The sequence below is a fragment of the Notechis scutatus genome, chromosome Z, assembly GCF_049901735.1.
Source record: "Notechis scutatus isolate UNSWTSFEM ecotype Mainland chromosome Z, rNotScu1.2, whole genome shotgun sequence".
In the NCBI taxonomy this organism is placed as follows: Eukaryota; Metazoa; Chordata; class Lepidosauria; order Squamata; family Elapidae; genus Notechis; species Notechis scutatus.
The window spans coordinates 41,893,535-41,912,687 of NC_142025.1; the positions used below are offsets into that span (position 1 = coordinate 41,893,535).

At 42.6% G+C, this 19,153-nt stretch overlaps 1 protein-coding gene and 1 long non-coding RNA gene across 5 annotated transcripts in view; both read right to left on the reverse strand.

Annotated features, from left to right (window-relative positions):
* Nucleotides 1-4,141: 4,141 nt before the first annotated feature.
* LOC148128833 (uncharacterized) lies at nucleotides 4,142-11,581 on the reverse strand. The gene is made up of 2 exons (XR_015745616.1): nucleotides 10,483-11,581; nucleotides 4,142-4,204 (listed from the first exon to the last, which is right to left on the reverse strand). It is a non-coding gene; the product is annotated as an uncharacterized LOC148128833 (long non-coding RNA).
* Nucleotides 11,582-12,608: 1,027 nt separating this feature from the next.
* The window catches only part of MIOS (meiosis regulator for oocyte development), a 126,618-nt gene continuing 120,073 nt past the window's right edge, over nucleotides 12,609-19,153 (reverse strand). For all 4 annotated transcript variants that reach the window (XM_087945359.1, XM_026677789.2, XM_026677787.2 and 1 more), the window contains exons 10-11: nucleotides 15,998-16,127; nucleotides 12,609-13,098 (exon numbers count right to left, since the gene is read on the reverse strand). In XM_087945359.1, the coding sequence (XP_087801485.1) occupies nucleotides 13,002-13,098; nucleotides 15,998-16,127 (227 nt within the window). In that variant the 3' untranslated portion in view covers nucleotides 12,609-13,001. The remainder of the gene's footprint in view (nucleotides 13,099-15,997; nucleotides 16,128-19,153) is intronic.

A 19,153-nucleotide genomic window follows, 5' to 3' on the forward strand; every position in this document is an offset into this window, starting at 1 on the left:
GCAGGAGTCCTTTGCTTAAAATGGATTCATTCTAAAATTATTTCACTTTAGGGTGGATAAAATCTTGCTGTGTAGAAGCACAACAGCTAAATTAAAAGTTATAAGAGAAAAAAAAGTTTCATTTTAAGATGTAATTAACAATTATACATAAAATAATTCAAATAAAAAAATCTAAGTTGGTTACAAACCTTAAAATGACTAAGCAAAATGAAAAAGAGAATGTGAATTTCAAACTCTCCCTTTTTTTCTGTCTCCACTCTGTATTCTTGGCAATTTAGAGTACTGTGGTCCTTTTGATAGCAGTGATCAGTGTAGTAAAGGTGAGTTCAGTGCATTTCATAAATCTCAACTGGATCAAATATGTGAGGTGAATTAAACTTAAATAACAGAATTAGATATTGTAGCTTAATGAAGAGAAGGCTTAGAGGACACCTAATTGCAGGCCTCCAATATTTGAAGTGATATCACAGGAAAAAGGATATCAATTCTCCATAGCACCTGAGGGCAGGTTAAGAAGCAATTGGAAGCTTATCAGACGGAGATCCAACCTGGAATTAAGGATGAATTTCCTGAAGGATTAATCAATGGAACCGTTTGCCTCTTGGAGTTATAGGTGCTCCATCACTGATGGTTTTCAAGCAAAGAGTAGATAATCATCTGTCCAGAAGAGCATAATGACTCCTGTCTTGGGCAGGGGGTGAACTAGAAGACCTCCAAGATCCTATGAACATTTTGCTTCCTGCATTAGTGATGTAGAAAAGATTGAAGCTGCTTTTTGAAGGTGGTATGACATCTGCTGCAGCCACTTTGCAGTTATCTATTGTCCATAAGAGTAGGAATTTTGCTGCTAATCAGCTTGTGCTTTTCCTACATCTATCCCTTTTTTCTTCTGGAAAAAAAATGCCGTTCTAGCTGTACATCTCTCTTAATCACAGATCTAGAATAGTCCTCTCTCTGTGCTTCATAAATATCTACTACTTTAATCCAAAAGTTTATTCCCAATTTATCCCATTGAGCCTAAATCAATAGCATGAACGCAACCCACTATACTATAAGAAAAATACAGGAGACAATTCTTGAATCACATGTGATACAACATAGAATGCTTGAAAATGTTCTGTTTAAAATAACTGGTTTCTGACCACTGAATACTTGATACAGTTCATATTTGATATAAGAATATATGTCCCCAAACCTAGAGGCTTTTTTTAGCCATTTTGTCTGAACAATAGTTCAGAAATGGTCTGCAATGGAATTATAGATTAAACAGCTTTATGAATAGTAGGTACACTTTCACTCTGCATTCAGAAAATGGTCTCTTAGAAAGCAAAGACTGCTAGCCACACGTTACTATAATTGATTAATGCAATTGCTTGGTTTGACAAAAATGCAAAATATAACAGACTAATCAGTGTCCCAGGTGATGTTTATTTCCAAAAGATAATTTCTCTAATTTGAAGAAGAAACATAAATTGAAGATTTTAAACTTTTTAAACACAAGATTGAACTATATCCACTAATATATAAGTATTAAAAAGAAACTACTAATGCAGAGCTTGCTGTAGTAAGGGCAGATTCCACTTTGGAAATGAAAAGAAACAACTGAAGTAAACTGCTGTTGTACTGAACTTACAATGGTAATTGAGACCATAATTTTCATTGCTAAGTGATGTGATTGTAAAGTGTAACTTCACCACTTAGTGATAGCAATTCCTGCAGTCCTGGTTACTATTGTTAACTTAATCCTATTGTCCTTAGGCTAGGTGATTTCCTGCTGGTTTCCTACAAATAAATCAGGAAGTTGCAATTCCTAGATGGCTCTCAAGCAAGCCAGTGGAGGGAAAGTGACTGCCAGTGGCATGAGAATGCAAGGGAATGATGGTGGGGTTTAGGAAAGGTGTGCATGGGAGGGCTAGAAACCAGAAGATTGGATTCTAGTCCTGCCTTCTGTGTGAAAGCTAGTTGGATGATTTTGTGCCTGTCATTCAGCCAAACTCACCTCACTCGATCGGTTTTTTTGGGAAAACAATAGGAGGCAGAGTATTAGATAAAATTAATTAACTTTTAAGTTTAAACATAGATTTATAATCCATCCTTGCCTTTTTAAATATTATATACTGTTTATGTTTTAATGTTTTATTTGTACATTGCCACTGTGATAGATGGTTCCAAAATTTGATTAATTTTTTTTTGGCACTTTTGAGTTTTGAGACAAAATGGTGTAGTCGTTGAGGTATTGTTATCCTAGAAACTAGTGGGCTGTGAGTTCTGGTCTTGCTTTAAGGCATGAAAAATCATTTGGGTGACTTTGGGCTAGGCCTAACTTGGGCATTTTATGGCCCCAGCCCTTGCATCCTTGTCTGGCCTGCATGAAGTTAAAACCATACAGTTTACTGCTTTTTATAAAATGGTAAAATTAATATTCATTAGTATTAAGCTCAGCCTTCTGGTTTAGCCTTCCATAACAGTCTATTTCTCATGTGGCCCCTCGGGAAAATTAGTTGTCCATTCCTGGGCTAGTCACTCTTTCATCCCAACTCACCTTGCAGGTTGTTGTGGGGGAAATAGGAGGAAGAAGTATTGATATTTTTATTACCTTAAGTTGTATATGGAAAGAAAAGTGGCCCTTTTCAAATAAAAGACTGGCAAAAGTTGGGGGAAATGTGAGGGAATGCATAAGGGTGAGGGTATCATGATAAGGCCAAGTGAGAGAGGTGCTAGGATGGCATGGTAATGCTTATGGGTGTGAGGGAGGCATGGCAAGCTTTGGGGAGGGAGCATGGAAAATGGCGAGAATTGGGGAGGATATGTGAATGGCCAGTATGAGTATAGGATGCTGGGGGACATTTTCCCAGAAACTTACACGTCCCATGACTTTCTGGCCAAGGTCAAAATGGCATTTTCAGAGTACTGCAATGAGTTGTAAATGCTGCCTGGTTGCCTTAAGTCCAGAACATGATCAAATGACTGAAGTGTTCAGGTTACCATCCTAACTTTGAACAATCACTGAATGAATGGTGTATATTTACTGTATTAGTAAATTCTGTTTTTCTTAGAAAATATTACATAATTTCAACCAACACAGAAATAATTGAGGATAAATACTTTAACATAGGAATTTGTGCAGTATAAGAACTATTGGTATTCATTCATTTCTGTTCATTTTGAGTTGTTTTTACAACAAAAAGATGAAATTTATTCTATTGTATGACAGACCAAATGTTGTAAGCCAAGTATTTCTGCATATCCTTAACTTGTGATTTTTCATCTCCTTAAAATTATGTTGGAAAAAATATTTTGGTTTGATTCTGCCTCAGGCACACATTGCAGGACATAAGCAGTACTATGAATGCTTTAAAAGGAGTATTGCAATGTTTTCAACAATTGGCTGTAAACTCCTTGGATCTCAGATACTAACAACTTTCCAATTTTTATGGAATAAATAATTATTTTCTGCAGAAAGGGAAATATATCTATGATGATTTTGTAATATATGTCTTCAACACAAGTTGCTAAAGGGGAAAAAGAAAAAAAAATCTACTTGTTTACATTTTTGAACTATTTAAATTAGTTATATAGAACAAATAGTATATACCAGGGATGTCAAACTCTATTTCATTTAGGGTTGTATCAGGTTTGTGTTTGACCTTGGGGGGGTCAGAGTGGGTGTAGCCAGCTTGACATCACTTGTGTCAGGGGTGCCTGTGGTGGCCTGAGTGCTCTGCAAGTAAAAAAGGGCTCCCAATATCTGTCTTCATCTGGGAACGCCTCCTGCAACCCTCTGCCAGTGAAAACAGAGCTTGGGAGGGCTCCATTTTCACTGGCAGAGGGTTGTGGGAGGCCGTTCCAGCCAAAAATGGAGATTGGGAGCCCATTTTCCCTAGTAGAGGCACTGGGCCAGTCCTTTGCTGTTTCCAGGGTGGCCCCATGGATCAGATTTAAGCACCCTATGGGCCAAATCCAGCCCTCCAGCCTTGAGTTTGACAATCCTGTTATATACTATACTTTACAAATTAATTAAAATAATATAGAATAGAACAAATTGGAAGAGATCAACACTGAAATAGCATGACCTTCATTAAGAATGAAAATGGAGTAAGAAATCTTAATCTAAAGGCAGGCAAATAAAGAAACAAAATTATAGTATATGCGTATTTAATAAAGTTTGAATGCAGCAAAAACAATTCATGTAAACATATTTCTCCTGAGAGCCGTTCGGATCATCCAAAGTGTGGGAGGTGCTTCAGTGTACGTCGCTGATGGCTGAGCTCAATCACTGAGGAACGCTCCGCCCTCCATCACGTGGCTCTCTTGCGTTCCCCAGTTTTGCGCTCAGCCGTCGTCAAGTTAGGCTGTGCATTCCTACTCTTTGGCCGATCCAAGACTTCTCTCAGGTTTGAATACCTTTTATAGAAAATCGAGTATTTTCCTTAGCCTTCTGGTGCAGGACAGAGGATTTAAGGGGAGCAAGCTTCTTCGCCCCCAGGGGGGAGGTAGAACGGGCGGTTTTTTCGCGCTTCGCGCGCTAATCCCCCCCCCCATTCGATCTTTTGCCTGCCGTTTCTTTCGCCGCGCTTGCAGCGGCTTTACTGATCGCGCTGTGATAGCGCGGCTGGTATTCCCCCCCACCGCAAACGCCGCTCGCCCTAAGAAGGGGCAAAAAACTACTGCCTAGCTTCCTCGGCCGTTTTTAGGACCGGAGAGGAAGCCTCATTGCCCTGATCAGCCCGGGACTTAGGAACGTGGGCGATCACCCCTAGGGCGCCTCCACGTGGCGGGCGCCATCTTTATTGAGGCCTCATAGTGCTGCGAAGTAACCGGCCCTAGCACAGGCCCCTCAGCCTGTAGGGCCTTTGGTAATTGATATTTTTGGTAACTGATATTTATTGATTGTTGGCTTCCCGCAGCAGGCTCAGGGCAAGTGATAGCAGCCTATCCCTCCCGGTTGTTGCCTGGGAGCTCCAGCTGCCGGAGGCCTCTTACTAGCCTCAGGCGTTTAATTTGGAAAATTGGCAATTTCTCATTACTAGAGTAATAATAATAATAATAATAATAATAATAATAATAATTATTATTATTATTATTATTATTATTATTATTATAAGAATATTAGAACAAGAATATTAACAATAGTTCTAATACTAATAGACATTGGAATATCTGCCTGTATGCAGGTCTAGATATTTCCCCTCAGATATGTTTATATTTATACTCACATATACATGATCTGGGTGAGTTTATTCCTGTAATTTTTCTCTTATTGATATTGAACCTTAGCATTCCAAGCCTCATTGGATTGTTATCCTGCTTGTGCAAATAAGTATTAAGAATTATCTCAATATCTAAATTCCAAAAGGGGTGTGGGCCAGCTGAAAGGACACCCGACCTTTGTTGTAGGTTGAACCCTTGGCGAGCCAACCGCCTTAACTGTATTACTGTCCTTTCTCGTACAATGGCAGATGATATTCCCACCAAAGGCTCTTCTTTGAAGGCCAAATCCAGATCCTACCACCTGCGCAACCAGGCTAAGGAAACTCCTAACGAAATAACTAAAGAGACTTCTAAGGCTTCTCAGAGAGACGCCCTACGACGTCATAGGGCCCTCGAGAGGGAATTTGACAGGCGATCTAGGGAGGCACAACCGGTACTTCCAGTACCCTCCGCCCCTTCTACTTCCAGACCCCCCTCCTCCAGATTGTTTTTCCGTCTCCAGGCGCAGTCCATCCCAGGGACACCAGGTTCCCGGCCCATCAGCCAGACGGCCTCCTGAAGCTACATTTACGCCCACGGCCGCTGGTCTTCGACAGGAGGAGGCCCCCACACCCGAGATCCCTGCGCACATACAGGCATTGATGGAACGGGCCTTCCGCCAGTGGATAGCAGAGGGCCTTCAGCAGAAGTCCAGGTCTACTCCCTCACTGGCGCCCGAAAACGATCCACCATCAGTGAGGTCCTCGCCTAGATCGGACCCTACTCGTGGTCAGGTACCTTCTCAAGGGGACAGTCCTCTCCCAGAAAGGGATCCGGAGGAGAATATAGAGTATCTAGACCAATTTGGGGGGGCAGAGGAAATGGAATGGGGATCTATACAGCAAGATGAGCTCCTATCGGAGGTAGATCCTATAGAGGGGGACATGTCCGAGGATGAAGGTCTTACCCCGGACCAACCCACTGTTGCGGGCCTGTTCAAGCCCCACATGTTTAAATCCCTGTTATTTAAAGCCAGGAACATCTCTGGCCTATCTGTACAAACCTCCTCAGCTCTCTCCTCCCCGGCAGAGGATCAGGAGGACGCCATCTTTAGTCAACCCGTGGTGGAGGCGGAGGTTATCCCGGCTCCACCCCTATTTCATGACCTGGTCTCAAATCAGCTGGATACTACTAGGGCCCCTCCCGCCCCTTCCAGCCTAGACAGGAGGTTCTTCAACCTTGAGTCGAGTTTCTGTGACTTACTCAACACCCCCGAGGTGGATGAGCCCATTGTTGGGTTGGCCTCCTCGTCCTCCCCCAGTGACCCCCTAGAGGCTTTGAAACCCGAGGACAAGAGGTCTGAGCTCGCCTTACGTAGAGCTCATCAAGCAGACTCCTGGGCCATTAGATCAGCCACTGCGGCTTCTTTCTTCACCAGATCTTCAATCTGGTGGCTTCGCCAACTGAAGCAACATGTTCCCCCCCTCCAACACAAGGGCTCACCAAGACATAGCAAAACTGACGGCTGCGGCGGAATTCTCCGCTGACGCCACCTTCCATGCGGTCAAGTTCTCTACCCGGGCAATTACGTCCCATGTAACTGCTCGCCGCCTGCTATGGCTTAAACACTGGCAGGCGGACGTCAAAAACAAAGTTAGGCTGGCCACTGCCCCCATAAAAGGGGACAAACTATTTGGCACGGTCCTGGAACCCTTACTATCTGAAACCCGGAGCAAGAGAAAATTTCTCCCTCCTTTGTTTCGGAGGTCAGAGTCCAGAGCCCCCCAGCCATTTCGGAGAGGCTCCTCCCACCCTTTCTACCAGTCTCCCTTCCCGCCAAGGTACTCGAGACCCCCTCCTTCCGACCGTTCCAGCCCCAGGATCGAACCGATCCGGCCGATAGGAACAGGAGGGGCAACGCCTCAGGTGCCCCTTCAGGGCTCAGGAGGAGACCCTTCCGTCGCAGGTAGATCCCGTCCCTCCCCCCATCGGCGGACGCCTCAAGCACTTTGCCGACCGATGGGACTCCTCCACCCCTGATACCTGGGTCCGTGATACCATCAGACTCGGCCTCACACTCGAATTCAGGAGCCCCCTAACTTCTTTCTGGCGTCCCCCTCAAGGGACCCCATCAAACGTAACCTAATGGATGCAGCAATCCATCATCTTCTCCACATACAGGCCATTCAACCCATACCACCCTCCCAGCGGGGGCAGGGGTTCTACTCCCACCTTTTCGTAGTTCCCAAATCCTCCGGAGGTTGGAGGGCCATCTTGGACCTTAAACGCCTTAACCGCTATCTGGTCTTTCGCAGGTTCAAAATGCACACCCTGCAGTCCATTCTCCTTAACATCCGGCAGGGGGACTGGCTATCCTCTATAGACCTCTCTGAGGCCTACCTCCACATTCCAATCCGACCCTCCCATTTCAAATTCCTCAGGTTCTGTTATAACCACCGCCACTTCCAATATGTCGCCCTTCCCTTTGGGTTGGCCTCTGCCCTGAGGACCTTCACTAAGGTCCTCGCGGCCCTGGCGGCCCATCTCAGGAATCTCCCGGTCCGCCTCCATTGCTACCTGGATGACATTCTCATCCTCTCTCCCTCCAGGCCCCAAGCAGAGAGGGACATTAGGGTCACTATCTCGGCCCTCCAAGACCATGGCTTCCTAGTTAATTGGCAAAAGAGCCAACTATCCCCATCTACTAGTATCTCCCACTTGGGGGCTGTCATTGATTCAGTGCAGGGTAAGGTGTTCCTCTCCCCGAGAGATTCCTTAGTATCCAGGTAGCCGTCAGGCACATCAGACGATCCAGAAGGGTTACAATTTTAGAATTGTCCAAATTACTGGGTAAAATGGTTTCTTGTATCTCCATTGTTCCATGGGCCTGTTTACACGCTAGACCCCTACAATGGTTCCTGCTCCCGTTCCAGCGGACCGGCAGAAGCAACTCAAAGGCCACAGTCAAGGTGCCTCCAAGAGTCCTTACATCTCTCCTCTGGTGGACCAGCCCCACCATCAACAAGGGTCACTTCATCAAGGAGCCCCACCGCCTCACCCTCACCACAGACGCCAGCCTGTCCGGATGGGGCGCTCACATCCTCTCGCTCTCAACTCAGGGTACATGGTCTCAGGTAGAACGGGGGTGCAGTATAAATTGGCTGGAGCTCCACGCCATCTTCCTGGCCCTGCGCAGTTTCCTCCCTCAAGTATGCGGGCGGCACGTCCTCATACTCACGGACAACGTCACCGCCAAGGCTCACGTCAACCGTCAGGGGGGCACACAGTCCATCCGTTTGATGAGGGAGGCCGAACGCCTCTGCCGTTGGGCAGAGCGCAATCTCCTCTCCCTCAAAGCCGAACACATCTCAGGGGACTCAAACACCCAAGCGGACTGGCTAAGCAGGACCTCGGTGGACCAGTCCGAATGGCGCATCCACCCGTCCCTATTCAGGGAGGCGACCAGAAGGTTCGGTCTCCCGTTAGCAGACCTTTTCGCCTCTCCGCTCAACACGCAACTCCCCAGGTTTTTCTCCAGGTACCCCTCCCACAGGGCCGAGAATCACGACGCCCTCCGTTGCCCCTGGCCCACCGGGCTCCTCTATGCCTTCCCGCCTCTAGCCCTGGTTCCCAGAGTTCTCCAGAAACTCATCTCCGAGAGGGCAGAGCTGATTCTGGTGGCTCCCTTCTGGCCCAGGCGCCCCTGGTTTGCGGACCTCCGCAACTTATCGGTGGCCCCTCCCTGGAGAATTCCCCCGACCAGGATATCCCTCTCCCAGGGGCCCCTCCAACACCCGGACCCTCAGTGGCTCCAGTTAGCCGTTTGGAGGTTGAGCGGGAACACTTAAGGAAAGAACGGTTTTCTGACCAGGTTATCGAGACCATCTTAGCCGCCAGGCGGCCTTCAACAACCCGCATATACAACGCCACTTGGAAGGGGTTCTGCAAGTGGTGTCATACTCTTCAGATCAACCCGCTATCACCCTCCATAGCTCAGGTTTTAGAGTTTCTCCAAGAGGGCCTGAGGAAAGGGCTTTCCCCTAACACCCTGAGGCGTCAGGTCGCAGCGCTATCCACAGTCATTGACTGTGACAACCCGGGTTCCCTTTCCCACCACCCCGTATCCGGGCATTCCTCAGGGGGCCACTAACCTGTGCCCCCAACTGTACACCGATACCCCACCTGGGACCTTAACAAGGTCCTGGTGTCTCTGACTAAGCAACCCTTTGAGCCTCTCAGGGAAGCCTCTCTCCAATTCTTAACATTCAAAGTAGTATTCCTGGTAGCCATTTCTTCGACCCGCCGCATATCGGAGTTAGCAGCCTTGTCAGTAAGGAAGGACCTTTGCATATTCCATGCCGATAGGGTGGTCCTCCGACCGGACCCTACCTTCCTGCCCAAGGTTAACTCGACCTTTCACAGGGCCCAGGAACTCATACTCCCAAACTTCTGTCCCCATCCCTCGCGGGAAAGGGAGAAGCTTTGGCACTCACTAGACGTTAGACGGGCCCTACGCACTTATATTAAGCGTACTCAACCCTTCCGGAGGTCAGAATCCCTCTTCCTTTCCTTCCAACCCAAATCCTTAGGCCACAAAGTGTCCCCGTCAACCATCGGCCGCTGGATTAGGGCTACCATTTCCAAGGCCTATTTGTCCCAGGCACTGCCGGTACCCAGGGGGATCACAGCACACTCCACCAGAAGTGCAGCCACCTCGGCGGCTTGGGCCACCCAGGCTCCAATTTCTGATATTTGTCGGGCAGCTACTTAGGCATCCCCCTCTCCTTTCATTAGACACTATAAGATTGACACCTTTGCCTCGGCGGAGGCTTCGTTTGGTAGGCGAGTTCTCCAGCGAGTCTTCAGGGAACCTCGGAGATTGCAGGACCAGACGGAGTCCCTCCCGTAGGACAGCCAAGCTTTGGTATGTCCCACACTTTGGATGATCCGAACGGCTCTCAGGAGAATGGGCGTTGGTTCTTACCTGACACGCCAATGCTCTGGAGCCGTGAGGATCATCCAGCCCCACCCTTAATTTACCGTCTGGTGGGGCCTTGTTTCGGCCAATGACCTCTTTAGCATAGGAAGAGCAGAGCAACGTCCTTCTCTTCACCTTCGTCTTCACGCAAACTGGGGAACGCAAGAGAGCCACGTGATGGAGGGCGGAGCGTTCCTCAGTGATTGAGCTCAGCCATCAGCGACGTACACTGAAGCACCTCCCACACTTTGGATGATCCTCACGGCTCCAGAGAATTGGCGTGTCAGGTAAGAACCAACGCCCAATTTGCTAACCATAAAATGCAAAATAATAATGATCCAAAATTAGGTAATGCTCCACTCTTCTTTTCACAAAAATATTAAATCTTAAAAGTATATTAGAAAGGTTAAAAATGAAGTATACCTCAATGTTTCAATACAGAATTACAGTAAAAGCTTAATCTAATAATTATAATCAAAACTGTGCAATCAAATCAAGCATATTTTAGTTAAAATGGAAACCGCTTTATTAGTGGAATCCAAGTAGTTGAAATGCCACAACTGCAATAACCAGAACCTAGTTGACAATTCTGGATGATACAAACCTAAGCTATCTGGAAATTGCCAGATTGGTAAATGATAATCTATAACGAAGTTTCTCAACCTTGGCAATTTTAAAATGTATAGATTTCAAATCCCAGAATTCTCTAGCCATTGTGCTAACTGGGGGATTCTAGGAGTAGCTATCTAGCAATATGTCATGGCTATCTACTGAAATAACTTGGTGCAAGATGTCCCTACTCATCAAATAAAACTTTCCTACTTTTCAAAATCCAGATATCAGCTCATGTTTATAAGGGTGCAAGACAATTTACTATCCATGCACCTCAAATACAAGAACCTCAAATACAAGGACAAACATAGTTTCTAAACTGCATTTAATGGCTTAATATTTGAGACAATTATTAAAACAAATTAATTGTTTATTAATATTCCAAAAATATATATCAAATTAGAAACAAAATTTTGATTGGAAGTACTCTGAGAAAGTCTACATATCACACAATAAAACTATACATAAATATAATTTTATCCATTAAGGATTTTTCTCCCTTATAAAACAGGTATGCATATAGATGTTGCTCAAATCCTGGGTACAAACGGAGCCATTTTCCATAAGCACGAGAAATTCATTTTGTATATTCCTTTTGTTTGTGCCCATTATCTAGGTTTCTGAAGAACATTTTTCATACAAAAAGATGTTTTTCAAGAAACAAAAAGAAGCAAATAATTAAAATGTTGCATGATTCTTAAATACTAACCTGCACAATACAAAATATAAAATTGACAATTAGGTAAATGTTATATAAAGCAGTTACTAAATTGCACTGAAAGTAGAGTTTTAATTTATCTACTGAAATTTTGAATAGCATGCTTGTTATATTAGTAATTGGTAGAAAATATGTAGACTAATAAGTACACCAGGATATACCAAATGTTATCTAAATGAATTTCCACTCATGTAGGATAGCATTTTCTACAGCATTGAATGTACAAGGGGTAAAAGGAAATCTATTTGATCAGCAAGATAAACTTGCTGATAAAGTGAATAAACTTGCTATTTCAATCAATTTGTTTTGTTGTTGGTAACATGTTTATATTGCTTCTATTATATCTTAAACAGATTTTAATCAATGGAAAAACAGTTGCAGTGAAACACTGTGTTTCCCCGAAAATAAGACCCTACCTTATTTTTTTGCCACCAAAAAAGGCACCAGGTCTTATTTTGCATGTGTTTCCCCTGGCCTCTTTTTCACTGTCAGAGGCCTTCAGGAACTTCTTCAGGATCGATCAGAAGCTCTGTTATTGGCTGCAGAGGTCTTCAGGAAAGCTTTGCCAGCTGCAGAAGAAGTGGGCCGGCAAGGCAGGTGTGGGCTGTGCGAGGCCTGGCTGCAGCTGTCCAAAGGTAAGTAGTATGGCAGCTCCAAGCTTAATTTTTACTCATGCACCCTGGAGTGGGTGGGATCTTAATTAGAGCTTATTTTGGGTGTAGGTCTTATATTGGGTGCATGTCTAAAAATGAAGCTAGGACTTACTTTCAGGATAAGTTGTATTTTTGGGGAAACACGGTATTTGGTGCACAAATCATTAATATAATAATGGTAAGTGGCACCTACTACTATCAGTGATTTAAGCTATTTTTTTCAGATTGTTCTTCATTAAGATTCTGTGATCAAAATGAGTGTCCTAACAAAGCAATATTCAGATGAATATAATTCACACTAACTGAAATTCAGCTTTACTATCTATTTATTCAAACTAAGTAAAACCTAAGCTAATCAAAAGATTGTCACAAGATTATAGCTAACTATAGTGTACTGTGAGCAAATAAAATATAGAAACTTTCTCAGATGTAAGAAAAAATATTAATAGAAATAGTGTAAAATACATCTATAACACATTTATTTGCCTTCCGGTGAACAGTTTTCTAGAAGTTTATAAAATTCATAAAGAGTGTTCAACAGTACTTCATCTTAGATGGAAGCCTGAAGGTGCAGATAACATAAGTCTTCCTTCGCATTTCAATGAACCCTCCGAAAAGAATTGCTTCACAAACCACTGAATAAAACCCACAGGACATGTTTGAAAAACTCAGTCCAGTAGAACTTGTTTATGCACAGCACATCAACCATCTGCACAAATTGCTGATGTGATTAAATGATTTGTATTTCTATTAAAAGGAAGTCATGAATAACTTGTTCTGAGGTATGTATTTGGACTGTGAAGGACATTAATTAGAGAGATGATGTAAAAATTCTTAGAAAAGCTCTAGTTTATGGCTGAACCACCTCTGCTGGGATGAGATTTCCTGTTGTATCCAGCTGCATACATTTGCAGGAACATGCCGAAACAGGGCATTCATTATGATCTCTGTATACGAAGAAAAAAACAAAACAGTATTATTTTGTTTAACTCTAAGAACAACTGCTTTGTTCACATAGTATAAAATACCTATGCATATATTTTTCATAAGAAATATGAATATAGTATTATTAAGGCTTAAAAAAGAAAGGGCTTAGAAACATGATTAATGAATAGCTGTTAAATGTAAAATTAAGTTGCCAAGGTTGAAAAATTAACCCTATAAATAGAATGATGGGAGCGAGGACGGACGGAGTCCGCGAAGTGGGGCTTGCCTGCCCTTGCTGGCTGCCTCTGCTTCCTTAGGGGCGGGGAAGGGGGCTCATCTGGACCAAGGGTGAGTCTCCCCCTCAGTTTCCCCTGAAGGATCTTCCGTCGCTTTTGCCTTCTCCCTACATCTTCCCTCTGTTAAAATTCCTCCCCCACACACACACTTATTTTCGGGCGGATAGATTTCGTGTCTGAGCATTTTCACATGACGGTGGGTCTTTCCCCCCCCCCTAAAAACAGTTAAAAAAAGAAAAAACAATATATCCTCATGTTATATTGCATAAAATAATTTGGCCGTGAGAGAAAATAATTTGGCCGTATTTTGATTTGAGTTTGGCCGCAGAGCCAAGCTGCGATCTGGCAACCCTGAGCGCTGCTTATTGAGTCGGAGGTGGGAGGGGGAGGGAGGAATTAGGGGGGGAGGGGACGCCTTGGAAACCATGCAAGAACTTTCTGCTTCCGATTACCCCCATGCTTACAAGTTGCAAAGGAAACACGGAAGCAGGGAAGCGGCTGCCCAGCTCCGGAGCTCCACACTATATTTTTTTCAGAGGGGAATCTGACTCGAGTATAAGCCGAGGGGGATTTTTTCAGCACAAAAAAAGGGCTGAAAAACTCGGCTTATACTCGAGTATATATGGTAACTGCTTTTCGGGTATTAGGAGACTTTGAATTTATCAATTTTACAGCACAAGATGTTAAGGGCTTCCATTTTTTTTAAAAAAGTGAAAAGGTGATTAGAACATTGATTTTAGAAATTTACATATGGACAGGGTCTATATAGATGGGAAATAAAGGGTTTGAAATTGTAAGAATCCTCCCTATGGGAAAATGCTTTTATTTTTTTGAATTTTTTAAAAAATGATGGAACTTTAAAGGTTGGACATTACAAAAAACTAGATGGAAATAAATATTACAATTAAAGAAGAAAAATACTTAAGTTTGACCTACTAATACAGAATGGAATAAAATACTTAACGTTGGATGAAGATTAGACGAAGTGAGAGATATTTATGAACAGTGGAGCCAGTAATTAAAGAGTTCTGTAGTTATAGATAGACTGTGCTTAAAAAATTATTATTGGAAGAGAAATAAGTTTTGCTGGCAGCATACAAATTTTAAAAATGCATTAAAAGATAAATTGGCCATTTAGTCTAATTATAAAAATTCAGGCAAAAATACTGACTAATTATAACAGTTCTTTAAAATAATGTCAGAGTATATTCATTAACTGGTAGATACATGGTTAACAAAGTAAACATGGCAACAGATCAGCCAATGGGAGTTAACAGCTTGGGTGTGGTTTGGCTCTGTGTGCTTTGCTGGGAATTGAAAGTGAAACCAACTTGCTTGCTGAAACTGATACCTGCTTTGAGCTGCTGCTGCTGCTTGTGTTTTTGCTTATGTTACATTGAAAGAAATGGTATTGTAAACTTTATTCGTGTTAATATGTTTATAAAGAAATTATTGATCCTGCTGACTCAGTCATGGGTGTTTTCTGGACTTGAATTTCTGCTGCAAACTCTAACAAATAATTATATATCAATACTTGTGGATGTGTAATCTATTCTGTGAACCTTTGCACTGAACTGCAAATGGTATTTAGAGTTAGGATTGCTAGATTTTGTAATGAAAAACAGGTGAAATTTTTGAAATCTTAAATCTTCCATTGAATATTGCAAAAGTGCTTTTTCAGGAGGCAACTGGACTTTATTGTTTTTTCTTTGAAGACATTTCGCTTCTCATCCAAGAAACTTCTTGAGCTCTGACTGGATAGTAGGGAATGGAAGGGTTTATATTCCTTGCAGATGGCTGGACATTTGCATTTTTTTTAGAGAGTCATTGAGGACTCTTGGAGGTTTATCTGTGTCCTTGGGGTCACCTGAGTAGTGCAAATGGTGTGGAGCCTTCTTGGCTGCAGGATGTTTTCTGCCTCTGTCCCTTCACTGTTGAAGACAGGCACAGGCTATTGGGGATAAGTCTGTGTTGTCTGCATCTCAAACTGAAGCTTAAATGGTTCCTGTAGTCTGCAATTTTTCTGGAAATCTGTTCATACTCCCACACCGTTCAAAGGATGTTCATTCCAAATTACACAGCTAAAATTCTATGGAGATTCTCAAGTCATCCATGTCATGGTTGTTCCAAAGATGCTTTTACAGGAGGCAACTAGACTTTCTTGTTTTTTCTTTGAAGGCATTTCATTTCTCATCCAAGAAGCTACTTCAGCTCTGAGAGGATAGTGGAGAATGTCAGCAAGGAATATAAATCCTTCCATTCTCTACCCAGTCAGAGCTGAAGATCTTGGATGAGAAATGAAAGGTCTTCAAAGAAAAAACAAGAATGTCCAGTTGCCTCTTGAAAAAGCACTTTTGGGGAAATCATGACCCAGATAACCCGGATAACTGCGAATCTCCACAGAGATAGACTTTCATTGAATGTACACATTTTTTTCTTATATTTATTAAGTGCTCTATTTTTTGCTAATCTGTTTCTCGATATAGTTCTTACTTCTACATAGTTTGTAGAATTAGAATTTGGTTGATATACATTGATGTGTAAACATTAACTAAAGGTACAGATACATGATAAGGTTAACAAAGATTCTTGGCTTCACATAGTATTGTTTTTAGTTTCTTACCTGAACCAGCTGAGCATATGTCCAGCATGACCACCATGCCTGCAGTTGTGACACCAAGTAAACCAGTTGTTGAACTGAGCTAATTTCTTGTCCTTACTGAGATCCACTTTTTCATCTGATTTGGATCCTCCTTTATGAAAAAAAAATCAATTGATTTGCTTTTGTAGCGATCAGAATTGCTTACTAAATACTATACCAGCAGAAAAGCTGTTATTAAGTCACTAAAGAGAAAAGAACAACTTAAAAATCAGCACATAGAACAATTATGTTTATGAATACTATAAAAGAGGTAACATAGATACAAAAGTTGAAAAATTTAGTCATGTTTTAAGCATCAGACTAATAATCTTTGGAATTGATAATTATGTTTTTATTAATACCCATTGCAATGAAAACTAAATAATCAAACAGTAAATGTTTTATGAGTCTCTTGTTCTGTTTCTTATATCTATTATATATTCATTTTTATCTAAGCTTCTTCATCTCATTCCATAGTATTCCAAATTCAAATGAACTATTTTTATATAAGTTCAAATTTGACTTTTCTAAAGAAAACAAGGGAAACTAAGCATCTTACCTGCATCTACTTATGTATATATGTACAGTGTGTATCTATCATCTGAAACTATAAGGACTCCAATTTAGAGAATTTGTATATAAAACGCAATACAAGTCAATACCTCAATTAAAAATAGTAATCAAATTAAATTATTTCAATGTTAAAAATTGGAAATTAAACTTAATAGTGGAACACAGCTTATATTTCTAATCCATGAAGGCCTTGTTTTTTCTTGCTTAAGAAGGCCATAATAATGAGGGCTATTTTTATGTCAGGGAAACAAACTAAGGGGAGATGCTGCAGAGAAGAAAAGAATTCATGCTGCCAGATTTCTTCTCACTGTACTTCCTGGTAATTAACACTCTTAGCAAGCATTCCCTGGTTATTTTATGTACAGAGGGAAGAAACTTTTGGGAAAGATTCCTAGGTATTCCAAAAATATCCAGGCATCAAATCATATAAGGCTTTATAGATAATGACCACTAATTACTGCTGTTGTTGTGTTGTAACTGACCCCTAAGCATGAATGTAACCGTACTTTGGACAGCTGAATTTTCCAAATGGTCTTCAAGGGCAGCCCCGTGCATAGCAATTTGTAGTAAATCAATATCTAAATGCAATTAGAGCATGATCTTCCAGGTTAAGGCCACAACTGATGCTCCAGTGAAGCTCTGTCATGATCTCTACCTGACTTTTGAGCAGGAGCCACATGTTCACGACTATTCCCAGATTGTCATCCTCCTGCTCTTGAGTACAATCCTACCAAAAATTTTTAAAAAGGTACAATCCTGCAATCAAATTGTCTCCTAATCAAAAGACACTTTGCCTTATTTAGGTTAAATCTGAGTCTGCTTTCCCCCATCCAGACACCTATGTTGTGACTTCTACCACAACTTGCAATGAGCTTCTGGTTGAGCTGTGTAACAGTCTATTTATCTGCTTACTCATCCCAAACAAACAGTAGAAGAAGCCTTTCATTGTGAAAAAGGATTTAAAACAGAGGTCCCCAACCACCAGGCCCCTGACTGGTACCGGTCCGTGGAACATTTTCTACCGGGCCGCCAGTTTGCTGGGCGCCGCCATCTTGTTTTGATGAGAAAGTGCTTCCGGTGAGCTTTTCCGGTTGGAAAGCGGCGTTTGGGTCCTGAAGGAATCCTCGCGCCTTAGTTTCATCGAAGGGGGGAGGCGGCTTCGAACAAAACTAAGGTGCGAGGATTCTTTCAGCACGCAAGGCAAGACGAGCCGAGCGACCGTCCCAAAGCCCATCGACAAAGGTACAAAGGAGGAGTTGAAGGTGGCGGGGAGAAGCAGGGGACGGCTGGCTGGCCGGTCGCTCGGCTCGCCTTGCCATGTGTGTTGATGCCGGTACCGGGCCGCGGATCATTTTGTGATGCCGGTACCGGGCCGTGGCACAAAAAAGGTTGGAGGCCACTGATTTAAAAAATGGTCATTTGTCTTACAGGATCCCTCTTATTTTATGCAGCTAAAGTAAACAGTTGTTTCCCTCATACATATTTGTGTTGTGAGTTTACAAAGCAGGGAATAGAATTCAAAGAATTCTACATGAGTTCAAAGAGTTCTACATGAACAAGACAACTTTGGATTGACAATTCTCCCATGCCAAACAACAAGCTGAGATAAAGCAAAACAGCATTCCTGGATTTCAGTTATGATTTTGTTGTTGATGTGAACAGTACAAACAAGCAATTCTTGAGTTATTAGGGCAATTTGGGACTGGAATTTCCATCATCACTAAGTGATGCAGCAGTGAAGTGCAATATCATATGACCGTATCATGTACTGATGAAAAACCTGGCACTCCCAGGTGCCATCATCACCCCCAAACCACACAAGTTAAGCAGGAAGAGGGAATAGAATAGAATAGTTGGAAGGAACCTTGGAGGTCTTCTAGACCAACTTCCTGCTTAGGCAGGAAATCCTACACTACTTCAGACAAATGTTTATCCAATCTCTTAAAAACTTCCAGTGTTGGAGCATCCACAACTTCTAGAGGCAAGTTTTTCCACTGATTAATTGTTCTAACTGTCAGAAATTTCTCCTTAATTCTAAGTTGCTTCTCTCCTTGATTAGTTTCAACCTATTGCTTCTTGTTCTGCCCTCGGGTGCTTTGGAGACTAGGGCTTTTAAGCAGAAAAGGCAATGGTGCAACTTGCAACCTTCTCTCCTGACTTCTCTATTGATGTTGCTTATGGGAAGCTAGGTGGGAAGGTTCCAAATGGTCATGATGTGACCATGGGACACTGCAACCATCCTAAATGCAAGACAACTGCCAAGTGTATGGGTCACAATCATATCCTTATTGGGATGGTGAGACAGCCAGAACTTCAGGAGAGGAAGGAAGACTTCTGATGCCCCCAGTCAATTTCCCAGAAGGAAAATCAATAGGGAAACCAATAGGAAATCAGACATTGTTCCCAATCCCACTGCTTTTTTATCTACCCTTAATCATTCTGTTTCTCTGTTTAGATAAGGAAACACCTATGAAAAGAGGATCCCCCCAGATCATGAATTGTCTGGTTTTAATATAAGATAGACAATTAATGAGTGCTATTTTTTCTGAGTCTGTCTCCTGGTAC